Genomic DNA, 22,968 nt, shown 5'->3' with positions numbered 1-22,968 from the left:
CACCTCCCTAACAACCCCATGCATGAACAAATTAAACAACCATGGAGACATCACACACCCCTGCCGCAAACCTACATTCACTGAGAACCAATCACTTTCCTCTCTTCGTACACATACACATGCCTTACATCCTCAATAAAAATTTCTCACTGCTTCTAACAACTTGCCCCCCACACCATATATTCTTAATACCTTCCACAGAGCATTTCTATCAACTCTATCATATGCCTTTTCCAGATCCATAAATGCCACATACAAATCCATTTGCTTTTCTAAGTATTTCTCACACATATTCTTCAAAGGAAACACCTGATCCACACACCCTTTACCTTTTCTAAACCCACACTGCTCTTCCCCAATCTGATGCTCTGTAAATGCCTTCACCCTCTCATTCAATACCCTCCCATATAATTTACCAGGAATACTCAACAAACTTATACCTATGTAATTTGAGCACTCACTTTTATCCCCTTTGCCTTTGTACAATGGCACTATGCAAGCATTCCTCCAATCCTCAGGCACCTCACCATGAGTCATACATACATTAAATAACCTTACCAACCAGTCAACAATACAGGCACCCCTTTTTTTTAATAAATTCCACTGCATTACCATCCAAACCCGCTGCTTTGCCGGCTTTCATCTTCCGCAAAGCTTTTACTACCTCTTCTCTGTTTACCAAATCATTCTCCATAACCCTCTCACTTTGCACACCACCTCGACCAAAACACCCTATATCTGCCACTCTATCAAACATATTCAACAAACCTTCAAAATACTCACTCCATCTCCTTCTCACATCACCACCACTTGTTATCACCTCCCCATTAGCCCTCTTCACTGAAGTTCCCATTTGTTCTCTTGTCTTATGCACTTTATTTACCTCCTTCCAAAACATCTTTTTATTCTCCCAAAAATTTAATGATACTCTGTCACCCCAACTCTCACTTGCCCTCTTTTTCACCTCTTGCACCTTTCTCTTGACCTCCTGCCTCTTTCTTTTATACATTTCCCAGTCATTTGCAGTATTTCCCTGCAAATTTCGTTCAAATGCCTCTCTCTTCTCTTTCACTAATAATCTTACTTCTTCATCCCACCATTCACTACCCTTTCTAATCTGCCCACCTCCCACACTTCTCATGCCACAAGCATCTTTTGCGCAGCCATCACTGCTTCCCTGAATACATCCCATTCCTCCCCCTCTCCCCTTACGTCTGTTGTTCTAACCTTTTTCCATTCTGTTCTCAGTCTCTCCTGGTACTTCCTCACACGTCTCCTTCCCAAGCTCACTTACTCTCACCACTGTCTTCACCCCAACATTCTCTCTTCATTTCTGAAAACCTCTACAAATCTTCACCTTTGCCTCCACAAGATAATGATCATACATCCCTCCAGTTGCACCTCTCAGCACATTAACCTTGAAAAGTCTCTCTTTTGCGCCTATCAATTAACACATAGTCCAGTAACGCTTTCTGGCCATCTCTCCTACTTACATACGTATGTATATACTTATGTATATCTCTCTTTTTAAACCAGGTATTCCCAATCACAAGTCCTTTTTCAGCACATAAATCTACAAGCTCTTCACCATTTCCATTTACAACACTGAACACCTCTTGTACACCAATTATTCCCTCAACTGCCACATTGCTAACCTTTGCATGCAAGTCACCCATCACTATAACCCGATCTCATGCATCAAAACTACTAACACACTCAGCTGCTCCCTAAACACTTGCCTCTCATGATCTTTCCTCTTACACCCAGGTGCAAATGCACCAATAATCACCCATCTCTTTCCATCAACTTTCAATTTTACTCATATCAATCTAGAGTTTACTTTCTTACACTCTATTACATACCCCCACCACTCCTGTTTCAGGAGTAGTGCTACTCCTTCCCTTGCTCTTGTCCTCTCACTAACCCCTGACTTTACTCCCAAGACATTCCCAAACCACTCTTCCCCTTTACCCTTGAGCTTCGTTTCACTCAGAGCCAAAAATCCAGGTTCCTTTCCTCGAACATACTACCTATCTCTCCTTTTTTTCATCTTGGTTACATCCACACACATTTAGACACCCCAATCTGAGCCTTCGAGGAGGATGAGCACTCCCTGTGTGACTCCTTCTTCTGTTTCCCCTTTTAGAAAGTTACAATATAAGGAGGGGAGGGTGTCATACTTGCTTGCCTGCCTTCATCCATTCCCTATGCCACTCGAATCAGCACAAATGCATGGAAAGAAAAAAGATAACATGTACATTCTCTTCTCCCCCTGAAACATAATTGCCATCCCCTACATCAGCGAGGTAGTGCCCAGAAATAGACAAATGCACTGAAACCAAAGCTGCCTATTCACACCCAAGACCCACAGACCTTTCCATGGTTTACCTCGGACTTTTCACTTGCCCTAGTTCAGTTCATTGATAGAATGTTGACCCCAGTATACCATATCATTAGAATTCACTCTATTCCATGCATATGTTTCACTCTCCTGCATGTTTAGGTTCCAATCATTCAAAATCTTTTTCACCCCATCCTTCAATCTCCAGTTTGGTTCCCTCCACTTCTGACATATATATCCTCTATCAACCTTTCCTCACTCATCTCTCCATATGTCAAAACCATTTCAGTACATCCTCTTCTGCGCTTTATACCACAGTCTTTTAATTTCCACTCATCTTTTAGCCTTTCATTACTTACTCGATCAAACCACCTCACTCCAAATATTGTCCTCAAACATCTAATTTCCAACACATCCATCCTCCTCACCAAAACCTTTAGCCCATGTCTAGCAACCATATAATATTTCTGGAACCACTATTCCTTCAAATATACCCATTTTTGCCCTCCAAAGTAATGTTCTGTCTTTCCAAACATTCTTCATTGCTCCAAGAACCTTCATGTCCTCCCCTACCCTATGATTCACTTCTGCCTCTATGGTTCCATTTGCTGTCAACTCCCAGATATCTAAAGCTCTTCACTTCCTCCATTAACCCTGCTGAACCTAATAATCTTGCTTTTATTTGCATTACTCTCAACTTTCTCTTTTCTCGCACTCTTCCGAACTCAGTCACCAACTTCTGCAGCTTTTCATTCAAATCAGCCACCAGTGCTTTATCACTAACGAACAACAACTGACTCACTTCCCAGGCCCTCTCATCCCCAACAGATGGCATACTCGCCCTTCTTTGTACGACTTGCATTTACCTCCCTCACCACTCCTTCCACAAACAGATTAAACAACCATGGTGTCATCACACACCCCTACTGCAGACTGACCTTCACTGGGGACCATTTACTCTCCTCTCTTCCTACTTGTGCACATGCTTTACACTCTTGATAAAAACGTCTCACTGCTTCTAGCAGCTTACCTCTCACACTGTATATTCTAAGACCTTCTCAAAGCATCTCTATCAATCCTATCGTATGCTTTCCCTAGATTCATAAATACTACGTACAAATCCATCTGCTTTTCTAAGTATTTCTCTCACACATTGTTTAAGCAAACACTTGATGTATACATCCTCTATCACTACTGAAACCACAATGCTTCTCCCCAGTCTGAAGCCCTGTATGTGCTTTCACCCTCTCATTCAATACCCTCCCATACAACTTACTTGGTATACTCAACAATCTTATACCTCTGTAGTTTGAACACTCACGTTTATCCTCCTTGCCTTTGTACAATTGCAATTCATTCCACTAATCCTCAGGCACCTCTTCATGATCCATACATACAGTGAAAATCCTTACCAACCAATCAACAATACAGTCACCTCCTTTCTTAAGAATTCCAACTATAATACCATCCACTCCTGCCATTTTGCCACATTTCGTCTTATAGAAGGCTCTCATCACCTCTTCTTTCTTCGTCAAACCACTCTCCATGACACTCTCACTTCACACACCACCCTAACCCAAATACCCTACATCTGCCACTCTTTTGTCACACACACACACATATAACAGTCATTCAGAATACTCACTCTGTCTCCTCTTCACTTCATCAGTACCTGTTATCACTTTGACCTTTTACCCCTTTCACTAATGTTCCCATTTGTTCTCTTGTCTTCCTCAGATTGTTTACCTCCTTCCCAAATATCTTTCTTCTGAAAGTTTACTGATACTTGCTCACCCAAACTCTCATTTGCACTGTTTTTCAACCCCTATACCTTACTCTTGACCTCTATCTGCTTCCCTCATACATCCTTCAATTAAGTGCACTCCTTCCTGTAAGTACAGCCCAAATGCCTCTCTTTTCTCTTTCAATAGCAATTTCTTCACCCCACCACTCACTACCCTTTCTAATCTACCCATCATACACCTTTTGCATGCCACATTCATCTCTTGCACATGCAAGCACTGCTTCTCTAAATACCTCCCATTCCTCACCCACTCCTCTTGCTTTATTTACTCTCACCTTTTGCCACTGTACACTCAGTCTCTCCTGGTACTTCTTCACTCAAGTCTCCCTTCCAAGCTCACTTACTCTCACCACTCTCTTTTCACAGGCGTTTTCTTCTTTTTCAAAAACTTCAACAAATCTTCACTCTTGCCTCAACAAACTTACTTCCCTATAATTGCTACATGCATCCTCAGCACTTTTTCCATTGAATAAGGAAATCATAAAAACTTTCACTTGTACAACTGCACATTCTAGTTGTGCTCTTATTTTCTATTCATGCTACTATAACTGTATATTCTAGTCAAGCTTTGATGTTCCACACATGCAGCTGCACATTCTAATTATTTTGATTTTCTACTAATGCAGCTGTATATTCCAATTGTGCAACTGCATATTCCACGTGGGCATTAATATTCTACTCGAGCAATATCACTGCTTTATTTGTGATCATGACACGATGAACACTGCATATTCATGCAACTGTATATTTCATTTGGGCTTTGATATTCTACTTATACAATGTCAGTGCTTTACTTGTGATCATGAAGTATTAACTATAACAAGATGAACATTGTATTTTCCAACAGCCTGGTCATGCAATTCATGTTTCAAAAGAGGACTTCTGAATATGGCTATTGGAGTAGGAAAATGATAAAAACTATAAGAGGTTTGGTGCATGTATTTGTCACTGGAGTTTTATGACAGTCCCAACATAAAAAAAAATTTAAGAAATCTTATTTACTATCAAACACTATAAAAACAGCTGCCAACAATACAAAAGAACAAGATGAAATATAAAAAACAGTACCTGAGGGACAAAGGTGCACACCAATTCATTGGCAGAGTATTTTTTGAAAATACAATACTTCTTAAAGTTATCATAAATCCATTAAAGCTTGTACATAAACTTAGTGTATATATGTTTCAGAAGAAAAGAATATGTTAGAGAAGGTACATACTCTCATTTTTTATAATATAAATTTTTTAATATATGAACATTAGTTTCACGTACTTGGCATCATATTTACCCAGAGTACTATAAAAAAAATGCCATTTTTCCCTCAGGGTATTAGATTATATATATATATATATATATATATATATATTTTTTTTTTTTCCATACTATTCGCTATTTCCCGCGATAGCGAGGTAGCGTTAAGAACAGAGGACTGGGCCTTTGAGGGAATATCCTCACCTGGACCTCTTCTCTGTTCCTTCTTTTTGGAAAAAAAAAAAAAAAAAAAACGAGAGGGGAGGATTTCCAGCCCCCCGCTCCCTTCCCTTTTAGTCGCCTTCTACGACACGCAGGGAATACGTGGGAAGTATTCTTTCTCCCCTATCCCCAGGGAATATATATATATATATATATATATATATATATATATATATATATATATATATATATATATATATAGCTCGAACCAGGGATCCATGCAAGGCAGGCAGGAGTGCTACAGAATGGCTATGATCACCCCTAACAGGGAAATGACTTCAATTACTAGGTAATCGAATACCCTTCATCTCACATTGATGAGCAACGGGGTCTAGACCGGTCTGGACCACGCTGCTCACCAACATGAGATGAAGGGTATTCAATTACTTAGTAATCGAACGATCATTTCCCTATTAGGGGTGATCATAGCCTAGCAGTAATGCTCCCATCTGCCACGCAGGGGTCCTGGGTTGGAGCCTGGCTGTTGAAGGTTTGTTTGATATATATGCATATATATATATATATATATATATATATATATATATATATATATATATATATATATATATACACTATTCACCATTTCCCGCACTAGCGAGGTAGCATAAAGAACAGAAGACTTAGCCTCACTTGGCCCCCTCCTCTGTTCCTTCTTTTGAAACACTAATAATGAGAGGGGAGGATTTACAACCCCCTCGCTCCCTTCCCTTTTAGTCGCCTTCTTTGACACGCAGGGAATATGGGGGAAGTATTCTTTCTCCCCTATCCCCAGGGATATATATATATATATATATATATATATATATATATATATATATATATATATATATATATACATAATACGATACTATTTCCATTAACCATGAACCAATAAACCAGGACCTCATTCAAGACTGGACACCACAAGTTCTAATTATTCTGTACATAAATTCAGCTTGAAATATATTCCAGGCACACAGAAATGTAAACCATAAATAACTGTAAGATGTGTAAATATCACACTGTGATGTCCTTACAAATGCAAAACCTGGTTAAGTTGGTCCTGAATAATAGTCATGAACAAAAAGCTTATTGAAGTGAACAAATGAGACAAAAGATGAGCAGAGTTACACAGGGTCTTACAACTCACAGAAAGCTTTACATTTGGTCAAGCATCAGGTACTTTTCTAACTATTTCTACCTGCACCTTCAAGGCTGAACAATATAAATTAGTTGCTAAAATTCAGTCTAAAAATGAAACAAGATGGGCAACATTTGAACCTTTAAAAATCATCAAAACTATAATAGACATAATCAAGAGACTATGTTTAAGGTTTTTTTTTTGCACATCTTGTAGCATCTGCTGACTGAGCTTACAACATAAATCTGTAAAAAGCATCTACTGACAGAGTCTGTGGAACCTATCTCCCTGAACCTGAGGCAAATATATAAAAATTGGACAACAGTCTTGCATGCCACTTGAGTTCAAGGCCTCTATTCAGAATATGCTCAAGTGTTGAAAAGCACCACTACCAAGTGGTGATGCAGCTGTTATTGTAATGCCACTTTCATCTCTCTTAAGAATATGTAAATAGAATTTTACAGGAAAAGGCTCAAATTTCATATTTCATTATTAGCTTTATTATTATTATCATCTTATTATTATTATTATTTTTTTTTTTTTTTTCAAACTATTCGCCATTTCCCGCGTTAGCGAGGTAGCGTTAAGAACAGAGGACTGGGCCTTTTTCAGAATATCCTCACCTGGCCCCCTCTGTTCCTTCTTTTGGAAAAAAAAAAAAAAAAAAAAAAAAATGAGAGGGGAGGATTTCCAGCCCCCCGCTCCCTCCCCTTTTAGTCGCCTTCTACGATACGCAGGGAATACGTGGGAAGTATTCTTAATCCCCTATCCCCAGGGATATTATTATTATTATTATTATTATTATTATTATTATTATTATTATTATTATTATTAATATTATCATTATTATTATTATTATTATTATTATTATTATTATTATTATTATGTTATAATGATAATTATCATTATCAATATTGTTTTTACTACTTGTAGTGCTAGGAACAAAGAAGTAGACGGCCTCATTCATGCATATCCATTCTCTAGCTGTTATTTGTAATTCACCAGAACCACAGCTCCCAATCCACAACCAGGCCCCTAAGACCAGTATGTGGTTTCCCCTGTACACTTCATATGATCTGGTTCACTCCACTGCCAATGCATTTCCCCCTGTGCATCATATTATTATTATAATTATATAACCACAAGACACCTTTTCCTGGGGCTTCTCCAGCTTGAAGCTGCACTACGCTCTGCAGCAGCAGAGGAATTACCTCCTTTGGAGTTAGAAGTTCTGAAATGAGATTGTACTCTGATGATAAAACCTCACTGATGGTGACTTCTCACTTGTGGCATAACCTCAAGCAGGAAGGATACGGTAATTCCAGAAACCATAATAACTTTGATATTCGACTCATAAAACACTGCCATTAATGTTATCAACCATTCTTTGTGGCATTGGAACCTTTCAAGCAAGAGGCAGTAGCAATGTCCAAGCTTTTCAGATATAAAAGGTTGACTGACCCTGTACCTACACAAAAAGGAGGTAAAACCTCCTAACCCTTCCTGGCAGCAAAAATTTACTGCGACTCTTGGGACAAGAGAGCAATTATGCCCCACGCATAATCAGCAATATATCTGTTGATCTAATAAGATCCAAGCCAAAAATCTATCCACTTGTAGGTGGATTCATGAAAACTAGGGATTAAGAAAAAAAGCTATGGTAAATTTGAGGCTAAAGAAAAACTATAAGAAACCGAATATCATTGATATCATGAAATCATTTTCATAGAGACAATACTGTCTCTTTAACATTCTACCATGTCTCACATAATGCAGCCAGAAAAGAAAATGACTTAAATTTGATATGCATCTACAACAACCTGTCATACATCTATGGTAGGGTGCCATCCTTAAAAAGTGCAAAGAATTAGCTTAATCCTAGGCCAGCACTACTACAGTATTAACAGAAACCTCTGCTTCCTCATACATTTTCAGAGGTGATGTCACACTTACATTTTAGTTCTTTCTCATCTCATCTGTGGCCTTGATTACCATTTGCAGACGTCTGCTTATTCATCTAGATCTCTAACTCCTGTTTCCTTTGGGAACTCCCTCAAGGTGATTGTCTTGGCAAAAGTCTCCATAACTGTTGAAATTGTGATGCTTCTTACTCTTTAGTGCCTCACCCTTAGCAGGCCCCTGGCTGAAGGCAACTGTAATAGTGCAGTGTTTTCTGAGGTTTCTACCTAATGTTCCTTCCAAATACTTCTACCTAATGTGTAACCTAATGTTCTTTACTATTGTTCCAACCTACTGCTTCTAGCTAATGCTCATACATATGATTTCTACCTAAAGCTCCTTTCTGACATTTTACTTCTACCTAATGCTCTCAGCTAATGCTCCTACCTGCTGTTTCTACATAATGCTCCTGTTTAATGATCCTACCTACTACTTCTATCTATTGCTCCTACCATTTTGTCAAAAGGCACGGATAGCACATATTGCTCACTGAAAGAAAAGCTAGAGTTATGAAGAATGAGGTGTGTGAGTTAGGCATTGTTAAGTATTACATGTGAAAAGGAGCCATTGTATGCTTGCAGGCAGAATGCCAGCAGTCCAGATGTGGGTGAGGCAGAAAGAAAAGACAGTTACCTGGGTCAAAGCAGTGCAACCTGACAACTACTGAAGTGCTAGCTCACCATGCAGCCATCAGGAACTCTCCCAATACTAAGGTGGGTAGTATTGCCAATATACCTCGCTATTCAGTGGCTGCCTACCAACTACTACCTGGGAATGGAATTGGCAAGGTTCCTGAAGTATTCCCTGTCCATGTTTTGGGTAAATAAGGTCTTGATCTCCTGAATGAGGCAAGGCACTGATGAGGTGTTGTAGAAAGCAGCTGACTGATCATGTGTTCTTGAGTGCCCACTGCACTTAGAAATCTCACATGTACCCACATTTTCTAGCTTCCAGGTGAGAATTCAGAGTTTCCCTCTTTAAAAGATGAATACCACCCATCTTGATGCATAAGTAGAAGAAATACAGTGCTATGAAGTAAAATTCCCAAAATGAAGTGAAAGCCAATAAGAGTAAAGAAAGAGCATCCTTCCCTCACAGTAGCCTGAGATGCAATGAGGTGGTTTGCTGGTGCTCACACTGTTGGGACACTATAGTCGCAGTGCATGAGTCCAAATGCCCTGATAACCTACCAATCCATAGTGTTTGATTTCGTGTATAATATGATACACATAGGAAACAGTTGTCAGTATTAATTGAATGGCCAAATATGCAGGCAGTAATGATAAATACTATCAGTTATATTTGACTTTGAGTTTCAAAGAATAATTACTGATGCATACAGTTATTTTGTTAATTCATAATGTTGCAGATTATAATTTATAAAGGGCTTGAATACTGCGCTCCACAGACCAAAGTAGCACACCCAGCTGATCCATTATATATTAATTACAAAGTATTTACTTCGTATTCTGACATACCATAATACATAGGTTACCTTGTACCCTTATTTCCTAGGTTATTATCCGCAAAGTATGTGATAATGCAACGTTGTTGGTTAGATTAACTGACAGCAGATGAATGGCAAAAGAAGGCGGGAAAGCTAAATGTTTGCAGCTGATGTCCAGACTTGCCTCCTCAATCTCTACCTGCTGCACTATGCTCCATACATCCCTAGTTATAAGTATGTTGCTCTACCTTTCTGGAGTTTTAGAGCAACATTTTGAATTAACAAAAATAGGTGTCTGCTACAGTATTCTCTGAAACTTAAAACTGAGTGAATTAACCATATTCATCATTACTGCTTGCATATACGGCCAATTGAATAACAATGAAAACTGTGTCCTATCATATTATATATGAATCGGACACACTATGGACCAATAGGTTGCCAGGACATGATAATGAAATCTTCAAACTCATGCACTGCGACTATAGTCTGAGTGAGCAGGCGTATGATGATTTCACCCTAAAAGCATCACATGCTTATGTCTATAATGCACCTTAGCTATGTATCGCCTTTGAAAATATATGAGGGTGATTCATTTTTTTCTTTGCAGATACTGATATTATTTGCTGAAGAGATAATTTTCTAGTTTTAATCATTAATATCCAAAAGATCTCCAAATTGGTGCTTAGGAAAATCATTAAATGTCACAAGTTGTGGTGGATTTATCATAAAAAAGTGAAAGTTACATTAGAACACAGTGTATAGTTGCAAACAATCTGTTATATGACTATCACATAATGTTCAATTATACTATCTCGATCCCAAGATGATTAAGTGCTTTATCCAAAATTAATGCAGTAACAGTCAACAAAAAGATTTGACTTAAATTTACCCTACTCAAGGGGCACTTTCAAATCTAGGCCTTGAAAAGTTTCTTTTGTTGCTGCACTCAATCAAACTACATTTATGTACAAGCTAACTGGTTTATTTAAATATGAAGAAAATGGATTATTCATAACTTAAAAGATAAAACAATGGCAACAGGATTGCTTTGGCTTATTGACACTTCAGAGTCTAACAGACAATTTAGTTATGATAATTTTACTTTGGAAATTATTAACAATGATTACAGTATTCAATGTCTCTGTTAATACTGTAACCAAGGCACACGTCTTACAAACATATTTTGGTACCGTAGACGTAAGGGGCCACCTAATTCAAGCTTTTAGAGATCTGTTATAAATTGAGTAAAAGAGTTGATCATATTATTTGTAAGTATCTGTATAGCCTGTATTCTGTTAAGTTCTTTTTCTCTGATCTCTCTCTCTATCTATTTTTCATACTTGATCGCCCTTTCTTGCATTAGCGAGGTAGCGCCAAGAAACAAATGATGAAAGACACATCCACTCACATATTTATATACCGACATATATATACTCATGTATATGCATAAAACTATTGGGAAAATGAAGCACGATAAGTTCCGAAGTGCATTTTCGTGTAATGATCACATCATCAAAGGAGATACAGGAATGAGATAGAAGACGTAGAACAGTCAGTTGATATACAAAGAAGAGACATGGCTAAGATGCTAATGGTAAAAAACGCTACTGAATGGTGGTGTTTCGGTCTGACGCCATGCCTGTCATAAAATCTTTATTGTGTGGAAAAGAAAGAGAACTGGTTACGAATTTTGCCTATGACAAAGCTATCCAGTCTATACAGACCTTCACTAATATTAATGTTACAATTCTTTGAGTCCTGAATAATTGAAGATTCAATGATATTTCTCGTGGTAAAGGAGTTACAGTTAATAACTGAATTGGCATTACTCCAGTCAATACAATGGTCATAATTTTCAACATGATTAAACAAAGAATTTGATTCTTGTCCTGTTCTTATACTATATTTATGTTGCTTAAGTCTAACATAAAGATCTTTACCAGTCTGCCCAACATAAAACATACTGCAGTTTTTACACAGGATTCTGTAAACAGCCTGTGGAATTTTCTGGTGAGTTTTTGATATTGCAGTTTTTACACAGGATTCTGTAAACAGCCTGTGGAATTTTCTGGTGAGCTTTTGATTAAGATATTTGTTATAGTTTTGTTATTGCTGAAGGCTTCATTTACATCAAAGGATTTAAGTAAACTGGGAAGTAATGTAAAATCATCACTAAAAGGGCTAAAAGGGAGAACTAAAACGTTCTTGGTGTCTAGGGAGGGTTTGAGTTTAACTCTATAAAATGATTTCTTTGCCAACTTAAAGGATTTATCAATGGAAGATCTAAGATACTTTGATGTGGATCCAAATAGAATATATCTTCTCAAACTCATCAACAATAAATTCCAGACTGCATATACATAATGCCCTAAGGAACATAGATTGGAATTATTATAATTTAACTCTGTCATGTTGAGCTGAGTAATAATGAATATGTGAACAAACATTGGTGGGTTTTCTGTATATGCTAAACTTAAACATGTTTCTATCCCTATGGATCATGCAATCTAAAAATGGTAACATACAATTATTTTCCACTTCCACAGTAACATTGATAGAAGGTAATAAATTGTTAAGTAAAGGGAGAAATGTTTTGTAAATTTTCATTTGTAGGTCAAACACAAAGAACCTCATCAACATATCTAAACCAAATTGCTTTAGAGGGTAAGATATCCCTTAGTTATTTTGTTTCAAAGAATTCCATGGAAAATTTACTTAATAAATGTCAAAGAGGGTTACCCATCACCATACCAAATTTCTGAGCATAATATTCACTATTAAACTGAAATACAGTCTTTTATAAACAATTTCATAAATTCAATAAATACAGGAATTTAGGTAAATCATGATTATCCTTGTATATCAACTGACTGTTCTATGCCTTCTATCTCATTCTTATATCTACCTTGACAATTTGATCATTACATGAAAGTACCCTTGAGAACTTATCATGTTTCATTTCACTCATGGTTATATGCGTATACTAGATAGCGTGCACCACTGTGACCTCTTGCAATGATTGTTAAATCTGTTTATGGATCAGATGGTTAAAGAGGTAAATACAAGAGTTTTGGAGAGAAGGGTGACTATGCAGTTTGTCAGGAATAAGAGGTCCTGGGAAGCAAGTCAGTAGTTGTTCTCTGATGATACAGCACTGTTGGCCGATTCGAGTGATAAACTGCAGAAGTTGGTGACTGAGTTTGGAAAAGTGTGTGAAATGAGAAAGTTGATAGTAAATGTAAATAAGAGCAAAATTTTTAGGTTCAGCATGGTTAAGGGACAAGTTGGTTAGATGTGAGTTTGAATGGAGAAAAATTGGAGGAAGTGAAGTGTTTTAGATATGTATGGATGAATAGTGGTTATGCAGAGGAGGGTGGATGTGTTGGAAATGAAATGTTTGAGGACAATATGTGGTGTGAAGTGGTTTGATCGAGTAAGTAATGAAAGGTTAAGAGAGATGTGTGGTAATAAAGAGAGTGTGGTTGAGAAGAGCAGAATAGGGTGTATTGAAATGGTTTGGATGCATTTAGAGTATGAGTGAAGAAAGAATAAAAAGGGGATATATGTGTCAAAGAAGGAGGGAACAAGGAGAAGTGGGAGACCTAACTGGAGGTGAAAGGATGGAGTGAAAAAGATTTTGAGCGATCGGGGACTGAAAACTTACAGGAGGGTGAAAAGCGTGCAAAGAATAGAGTGAATTTGAACAATGTGGGATACTGGAGTCAACTTGCTGTCAATGGATTGAACCAGGGGCCTGGATGTGGATAGGGAGCTATGGTTTTGGTGCATTATACATGACAGCTAGAGACTGAGTATGACTGAATGTGGCCTTTGTTGTCTTTTCCTAGTGCTACCTCATGTGCATGCGGGGGGAGGGCGTTGTCATTTATGTGTGGCGGGGTGGCGATGGGAATGAATAAAGGCAGCAAGTATGAATTGTGTACATGTGTATATATGTATGTCTGTGTATGTATATATATGTATACGTTGAAATGTATAGGTATGTATATGTGCGTGTGTGGACGTGTATGTATATACATGTGTATGTGGGTGGGTTGGGCCATTCTTTCGTCTGTTTCCTTGCACTACCTCGCCAACCCGGGAGACAGCAACAAAGTTTAATAATAAGAATAATAAAAGAATATGGATTTGTAAGTAGGATTTATGGATGTGGAGAAGGCATATGATAGAGTTGATAGAGATGCTCTGTGAAAGGTATTAAGAATATACGGTGTGGGAGAAAAGTTGCTAGAAGCAGTGAAAAGTTTTTATCAAGGATGTAAGGCATGTGTATGAGTAGGAAGAAAGGAAAGTGAAAAGTTCTCAGTGAATGTTGGTTTGCAGCAGGGGTGCGTGATGTCTCCATGGTTGTTTAATTTGTTTATGATGGGGTTGTTAGGGAGGTGAATGCAAGAGTTTTGGAGAGAGGGGCAAGCAGGCAAACTGTTGTACATGAGAGGGCTTAAGAAGTGAGTCAGTTGTTGTTCACTGATGATACAGCGCTACTGGCTGATTCGGGTGAGAAACTGCAGAAGCTGGTGACTGAGTTTGGTAAAGTATGTGAAAGAAGAAAGCTGAGAGTAAATGTGAATAAGAGCAAAGATATTACATACAGTAGGGTTGAGGGACAAGTCAATTGGGAGGTAAGTTTGAGTGGAGAAAAACTGGAGGAAGTGAAGTGTTTTAGATATCTAGGAGTGGATTTGGCAGCAGATAGAACCATGAAAGTGGAAGTGAGTCACAGGGTGGGGAAGGGGGCGAAAGTTCTGAGAGCGTTGAAAAATGTGTGGAAGGGGAGAACATTATCTCAGAAAGCGAAAATGGGTATGTTTGATTCCATCAATGTTATATGGTTGCAAGGCATGGGCTATAGATAGAGTTGTACAGAAGAGGGTGGATGTGATGGAAATGAGATGTTTGAGGACAATATGTGATGTGAGGTGGTTTGATCGAGTAAGTAATAAAATAGTAAGAGATGTGTGGTGATAAAAAGAGTGTGGTTGAGAGAGCAGAGGGTGTTTTGAAATGGTTTGGTCACATGGAGAGAATGAGTAAGGAAAGACAGAAAAAGAGGATATATGTGTCAGAGGTGGAGGGAACGAGGAGAAGTGGGAGACCAAATTGGAGGTGGAAATATGGAGTGAAAAAGATTTTGAGCAATCGGGACCTAAACATGCAGGAGGTGAAAGGTATGCAAGGAATTGAGTGAATTGGAATGATGTGGTATACCGGGGTCGACATGCTGTCAATGGATTGAACCAGGGCATGTGAAGCGTCTGGGGTAAACCATGGAAAGTTTTGTGGGGCTTGAATGTGGAAAGGGAGCAGTGGTTTTGGTACATTATACATGACAGCTAGAGACTGAGTGCGAACGAATGTGGCCATTGTTGACTTTTCCTAGCGTTACCTCGCATGCAAGTGGGGTGAGGGAGTTGTCATTTCATGTGTGGCAGGGTGGCGACGGGAGTGAATAAAGGCAGCAAATATGAATTATGTACATGTGTATATATGAATATGTCTGTGTCTGTATATATATGTATACATTGAGATGTATAGGTATGTATATGTGCGTGTGTGGACACATATGTATATACATGTGTATGTGGGTGAGTTGGGCCATTCTTTCGTCTGTTTCCTTGTGCTACCTCGCTAATGTGGGAGACAGCGACAAAGTACAATAAAATATATATATATATATATATATATATATATATATATATATATATATATATATATATATATATATATATATTTTTTTTTATTTTATTATTATACTTTGTCGCTGTCTCCCGCGTTTGCGAGGTAGCGCAAGGAAACAGATGAAAGAAATGGCCCAACCCCCCCCATACACATGTATATACATACGTCCACACACGCAAATATATATATATATATATATATATATATATATATATATATATATATATATATATATTTTTTTTTTTTTTTTTTTTCAAACTATTCGCCATTTCCCGCATCAGCGAGGTAGCGTTAAGAACAGAGGACTGGGCCTTTACCTGACCCAATTCTCTGTTCCTTGTTTTGGAAAATTAAAAAAAAATGAATTCCAAAAACATGAAATTATGAAATATGTGGTTTCAAAGTCATGCTCAATTTTTAGCTTCTGGAATGCAACCCTATTGACAGTCCACTCAACCTGAAAATAAGATGGTTCATCCTTCTCTTACTTAAATAAAAAAAAAAGATGTTACACTATTCTTATCCTTCAAAATACAACTAATTTTCATGCATTACTAACTTTCCCAATATCAATCCAGGCACTGAGTCATGAATAAGCATCACATTTTCGAAATACAGCTCACACCTTGATTAAATACAAATCTGCTATCTCACTCTCCTTTATATAGTAAGCCACTTGTGCGTTTTGTTTTCTTTTTTTCTATATGAAAACAGAGCACTGATGACTTGGTCATTATTCAAGATTTAAGCATGGCTTCTTACTGTGATAGCAACCTCACAAGAAAGAAATCATTTACTACGGGGGCATTATACCGCAGGGGGACCTATTGTATGTTGAGTAGTGTAGAGAGCAATCCTAAACATTTACAAATATGAGACTGAGGTCCCACAATGCAAAAGTAACATCCTGATTTGTTACAAATGCAATAGAAAAATCTTGAGAGCAAAAATAAAGAATAAAAGCATGAAAACAATGATGGCTAATCATATTAACTAAGGTACATACGATTAGGACTAGCATCATTACTACAGGCAACTCAGTGCCCAACTGTTTTCCCCCAATCAAAATATCCTGTCTAATTCTTGGTGAGCCTCTGAAATCAGTTTGAAGATAATTAGCACGCTTTTGTAACAGAATTCCTGAGCCACTGCTAGTATAGTGAGTACTTTTCACTGGGAACTAGAGATATCGGTGGTGGGAATAGGACATAACATACCTAACATGAAATGCCAGTCCACAAAACCTTATTTATATACACTTTATGATACATATATTTTGTGCTGTGTAGCACTTTCTGCTATCACAAGGACCTGAGAACTACCCAAAAAATGTCAAACATATTTGGGTGCAGATGTGTCCGAGAATGCTACTGTGATATGCTTTGATTATGACATTTCATGAGGATGTACTTATAGGTCTTTAAAGGAACAAGTATTTTCTAATTTAAGACAAGAATAATGTTAATAGTTAACATTACAGCAGCTTGGAAAGAGGGTTAACACTCTTCCTCCTTATCTGATTTGTCAGACAATGTAACTTCTGCAATATCTGCCATAGTTGGTAGCTGAAGAGAGAAGCTGTGGATGGTTCCTATTCTTTCTGGTACTAAAGGGTTCATAGTCTCACATAAACCCTCAAGTTGACTGTTAAACAGACGGTTTGCCTCAACATATATCTGAAATAAAAAGTGAATATGGAAGTTTGATAAACCATTTTTCTACCACAAGGAAAGCTCAATGAACATTAAGAGACCCTGCTCACTGGGGGATGAAAATTATTTGCTTTCTATGAAGGGATTATCCATCAAGATTCTATCCTCTTCACCTGCAGTAATATATATATATTGTCAGCTAATGGTTGTTCAATGAGCTCTAAAAACTACTCAATAACCCACATGAGCCTTGAACATCATAAGAATAGAGTTAAAGCTGGAACCTCCAGGCAATCAACCTTCATCACACACTCGCTCGCTACCCAATGAAGTCCATGCATTGTGACAGTTACTATGAGGACTCAAAAAATGGTTTTCTGAAAAGACAGAGGCAAAGGATGGGATTGGAAAACAGAATACTTGCATGGCTTTGCCTCTAGAAAAGAATCTTTTCATCATTTAAAATCTTTTCTCACATCCTAACTGAGCCCACTAAGCATGTGGGAGCATTCCCAAATGAAGAAAGCTGAAAGTTATGAAAAATGTGCCCTTGGCAATAATTGGGACTGTGATATGGATAATTTTCAAATGGGAGGTCAACTTGATTTACATAGCGGTATCTTGTAATGTATCTGTTCAGTGCCATTTGCCTCTTTTTCTAGACATAACTAAAGAAAGATTCCTAAGAAAGCTAATTTAAAAGCACTTTCTTCAAACGGATTCCAGAAGTCAGTCTTAACTGTGAAATGAATTCCAACTTCTTCATCAGACATGAAATTTTCTTAGCAAACAAAAGTTTCAGAAAAGAGCCTGGCCGAACAAAAGACTATTGAAATCTTTAGGTGTCATGAATGGACACAATTTCCCAGGAATGTGTCAATGTAGATTCATAGTATTCCTAAATCTAACATCTCAGTTTTAGAAAAAGAAAGGGTTTGGATCAGTTTTTGTTCATTAAACTGGACCTCAGAATTGAATAGAATTCTGTGCTAGACACTGAATGAATCAAACTATACCTAATTTCAAAATGATATGGGAAAAAGTGTCCATAAGGTGCTGCTGCAGATCCCATACTCATAGTAAAAGCAATAAATTGTACAAGATCAGAGGCCTTTAAAAACTCATATTTAAATTATGATGCAGCAGCCATGGCTTTCCTTAGAAAATAACCTCTCACTAGTCTACTCATAACATGAATGAAGCATGAAGCTTGATGTCAAACCCCACAGGCAAAGGTTTTGAAATGTACAAGTATATGATCCTGTAGTGTTAGTGGTTTTTATTCTTATCATGAAAAAGGCTGGGGTAAAATTATAAATAACTTTTTCAGTATTAATGATTATCCATGATTTTTTTTCAGATGAGCCTGAAAAGATTTCATACAAAACAGTGTTGTTAGAGTGAAAGTGGGGATTTTATGTAAAAGACCAAGTTACACATTTTCCATGCCTTTTTTTCTTCACATGTTCACATGTTTGAGAAAACCCTGTGTGGCGGGGTAACGATGGGAATGGATGAAGGCAGCAAGTATGAATATGTACATGTGTATATATGTCTGTGTATGTATATGTATGTATGTATTGATATGTATATGTGCGTGTATGGGCATTCATGTATATATATGTCTAGGTGAATGGTTGGGCTATTCTTCGTCTGTTTCCTTGCATTACCTTGCTGACACAGGAAACAGCAATTAAGTATAATAAATATAAAAATAAATAATTAAAAAAATGTGTATATGGGTGAATGGGCCATTCTTCATCTGTTTTCTGGCGCTACCTTGCTGACACAGGAAAGAGCAATTAAGTATAATAAATATAAAAATAAATAATTATATGTAATAGGAACATCCTACATTTGAAAATAAAACAAAATAGAAGAGCCAGTATATTCGGTTCTACTATTTCGTGTATTCTTTTCCATCGTGGGATGTTCATGTTACATTTACCAGTGTTTCATTACACTTTTTGGATCAATATGTATATCTTTACCTCACTGAATGAAATATCCATGAACAGTTCTTGTATGAAGCGACGAGCTGTTAAACGATAATTATAAGAGGAGAGAATGAGGCAAATCTCTGAGTAGAGGCATGTGTCTCGGAATGCATGAGGCCATCGCTGTTTCAGTGTTAACAATCCTGAAAAAATAGAAACAAACACTATCATTTTTTCTTACATCCATTAAATGTTTAATCCATGAATAACAAAACTTGAATGAATAAAATGTGACTAATGTGTTTATGTGTAACAGCAATACTCCTCTCTCTCTCTCTCTCTCTCTCTCTCTCTCTCTCTATCTCTCTCACTCTCTTCTTTTCCATTGTTTTCAACATTCCTCCTCTCCCTCCTTTCCCCTTCCTTCCCTCTACCTTTTTCACCAACCAATTATAAATATTTTTTTCATACATATTTGCCTTATTCCGCATTAGCGAGGTAGCGTTAAGAACTGAGTGAGCCTTAGAGGGTATATCCTCATTTGGCCCACCTCCCCGTTCCTTCTTTTGGAAAAATATAAAGAGGAGGGGAGGATTTCCAGCTCCCTGCTCCCTTCCCTTTTAGTCGTCTTCTACGACATGTAGGGAATATGTGGAAAATACTCTTTCTCCCCTATCCCTACATATATATATATCATTTATTATTTTTTTTATGATACTTAGTCGCTGTCTCCCGCATTAGATAGGTAGCATAAGGAAACAGACGAAAGAATAGCCCAACCCACCCACATATGCATGTATATACATAAATGCCCACACACACACACATACATACCTATACATTTCAACGTATACATACATATACATATATACACATGTACACGTCCACACTTGCTGCCTTCATCCATTCACATCGCCACCCCGCCACACATGTAATGGCACCCCTCTTCCCTCGTGCGCGTGTGAGGTAGTGCTAGGAAAAGACAACAATGGCCACATTCATTCACACTCAGTCTCTAGCTGTCACGTGTAATACCTGTTTTAAAAAGAGAGATATACATAAGTATACGTATGTAAGTAGGAGAGATGGTCAGAGAGCGTTATTAGATTATGTGTTAATTGTTAGGCATGTGAAAGAGAGACTTTTGGATGTTAATGTGCTGAGAGGTGCAACTGGAGGGATGTCTGATCATTATCTTGTGGAGGTGAAGGTGAAGATTTTCAGAAAAGAAGAGAGAATGTTACGGTGAAGACAGTGGTGAGAGTAAGTGAGCTTGGGAAGGAAACTTGTTTGAGGAAGTACCAGGAGAGACTAAGTGCAGAATGGAAAAAGGTGAGAGCAAAGGACATAAGGGGAGTTGGGGAGGAATGGGATGTATTTAGGGAAGCAGCGATGGTGTGTGCAAAAGATGCTTGTGGCATGAGAAGCATGGGAGGTGGGCAGATTAGAAAGGGTAGTGAGTGGTAGGATGAAAAAGTAAGATTATTAGTGAAAGAGAAGAGAGAGGCATTTGGATGATTTCTGCAGGGAAATAGTGCAAATGACTGGGAGATGTATAAAAGAAAGAGGCAGGAGGTCAAGAAAAAGGTGCAAGAGGTGAAAAAGAGGGCAAATGAGAGTTGGGGTGAGAGAGTATCATTAAATTTTAGGGAGAATAGAAAGATGTTTTGGAAGGAGGTAAATAAAGTGTGTGAGACAAGAGAACAAATGGGAACATCAGTGGATGGAGCTAATGGGGAGGTAATAACAAGTAGCGGTGATGTGAGAAGATGGAGTGAGTATTTTGAAGGTTTGTTGAATGTGTTAGATGATAGAGTGGCAGATATAGGGTGTTTTGGTCAAGGTGGTGTGCGAAGTGAGAGGGTCAGGGAGAATGATTTGTTAAACAAAGAAGAGGTAGTGAAAGCTTCGTGGAAGATGAAAGCCGGCAAGGCAGCAGGTTTGAATGGTATTGCAGTGGAATTTATTAAAAAAGGAGGTGACTATGTTGTTGACTGGTTGGTGAGGATATTCAATGTATGTATGGCTCATGGTGAAGTGCCAAAGGATTGGCAGAATGCATGCATAGTACCATTGTACTAAGGTAAAGGGGATAAAGGAGAGTGTTCAAATTACAGAGGTATAAGTTTGTTGAGTATCTTGGGAAATTATATAGGAGGGTATTGATTGAGAGGGTGAATGCATGTACAGACCATCAGATTGGGCAAGAGCAGTGTGGTTTCAAAAGTGGTACAGCATGTGTGGATCAGGAGTTTGCTTTGAAGAATGTACGTGAGAAATACTTAGAAATAACAAATGAATTTGTATGTAGCATTTATGGATCTGGAGAAAGCATATGATAGAGGTGATAGAGATGCTTTGCGGAAGGTATTAAGAATATATGGTGTGGGAGGCAAGTTGCTAGAAGCAGTGAAAAGTTTTTATCGAAGATGTAAGGCATGTGTACGAGTAGGAAGAGAGGAAAGTGATTGGTTCTCACTAAATGTCTGTTTGTGGCAGGGGTGCTTGATGTCTCCATGGTTGTTTAATTTGTTTATGGATGGGTTGTAAGGGAGGTGAATGCAAGAGTTTTGGAAAGAGGGGCAAGTATGCAGTCTGTTGTGGATGAGAGGGCTTGGAAAGTGAGTCAGTTGTTATTTGCTGATGATACAGCGCTGGTAGCTGATTCGGGTGAGAAACTGCAGAAGCTGGTGACTGAGTTTGATAAAGTGTGTGAAAGAAGAAAGCTGAGAGTAAATGTGAATAAGAGCAAGGTTATTAGGTACAGTAGGGTTGAGGGACAAGTTAACTAGGAGGTAAATTTGAATGGAGAAAAACTAGAGGAAGTAGAGTGTTTTAGATATCTGGGAGTGGATTTGGCAGCGGATGGAACCATGGAAGCGGTAGTGAGTCACAGAGTGGGGGAGGGGGCGAAAGTTCTGGGAGCTTTGAAAAATGTGTGGAAGGCAAGAACATTATCTTGGAAAGCAAAAATGGGTATGTTTGAAGGAATAGTGGTTCCAACATTATATGGATGCAAGGCATGGGCTATAGATAGGGTTGTGTGGAGAAGGGTGGATATGTTGGAAATTAGATGTTTGAGGACAATATGTGATGTAAGGTGGTTTGATCGAGTAAATAATGAAAGGATAAGAGAGATGAGTGGTAATAAAGAAAGTGTGGTTGAGAGAGCAGAAGAGGGTAATTTGAAATGGTTTGGTCACATGGAAAGAATGAGTGAGGAAAGATTGACAAAGAGGATATATGTGTCAGAGGTGGAGGGAATAAGGAGAAGTGGGAGACTAAACTGGAGGTGGAAGGATGGAGTGAAAAAGATTTTGAGCAATCGGAGCCTGAACATGCAGGAGAGTGAAAGGCGTACAAGGAACAGAGTGAATTGAAACGATGTGGTATACTGGGGTCGATGTGCTGTCAATGGATTGAACCAGGGCATGTGAAGCGTCTGGGGTAAACCATGGAAAGTTTTGGAGGGCCTGGATGTGGAAAGGGAGCTGTGGTTTCCGTGTATTATACATGACAGCTAGAGATTGAG

General features: G+C 38.1%; 1 protein-coding gene across 4 annotated transcripts in view; it reads right to left on the bottom strand.

Moving 5' to 3' along the window:
- Positions 1-16,212: 16,212 nt before the first annotated feature.
- The window catches only part of rictor (rapamycin-insensitive companion of Tor), a 223,535-nt gene continuing 216,779 nt past the window's right edge, over positions 16,213-22,968 (bottom strand). For all 4 annotated transcript variants that reach the window (XM_071696194.1, XM_071696196.1, XM_071696195.1 and 1 more), the window contains 2 exons: positions 19,491-19,639; positions 16,213-17,523 (listed from right to left, as the gene is read on the bottom strand). In XM_071696194.1, the coding sequence (XP_071552295.1) occupies positions 17,344-17,523; positions 19,491-19,639 (329 nt within the window). In that variant the 3' untranslated portion in view covers positions 16,213-17,343. The remainder of the gene's footprint in view (positions 17,524-19,490; positions 19,640-22,968) is intronic.

This window comes from Panulirus ornatus, chromosome 59, assembly GCF_036320965.1.
Source record: "Panulirus ornatus isolate Po-2019 chromosome 59, ASM3632096v1, whole genome shotgun sequence".
NCBI classification, from domain to species: domain Eukaryota; kingdom Metazoa; phylum Arthropoda; class Malacostraca; order Decapoda; family Palinuridae; genus Panulirus; species Panulirus ornatus.
This window is presented reverse-complemented; position numbering and strand designations above follow the sequence as displayed.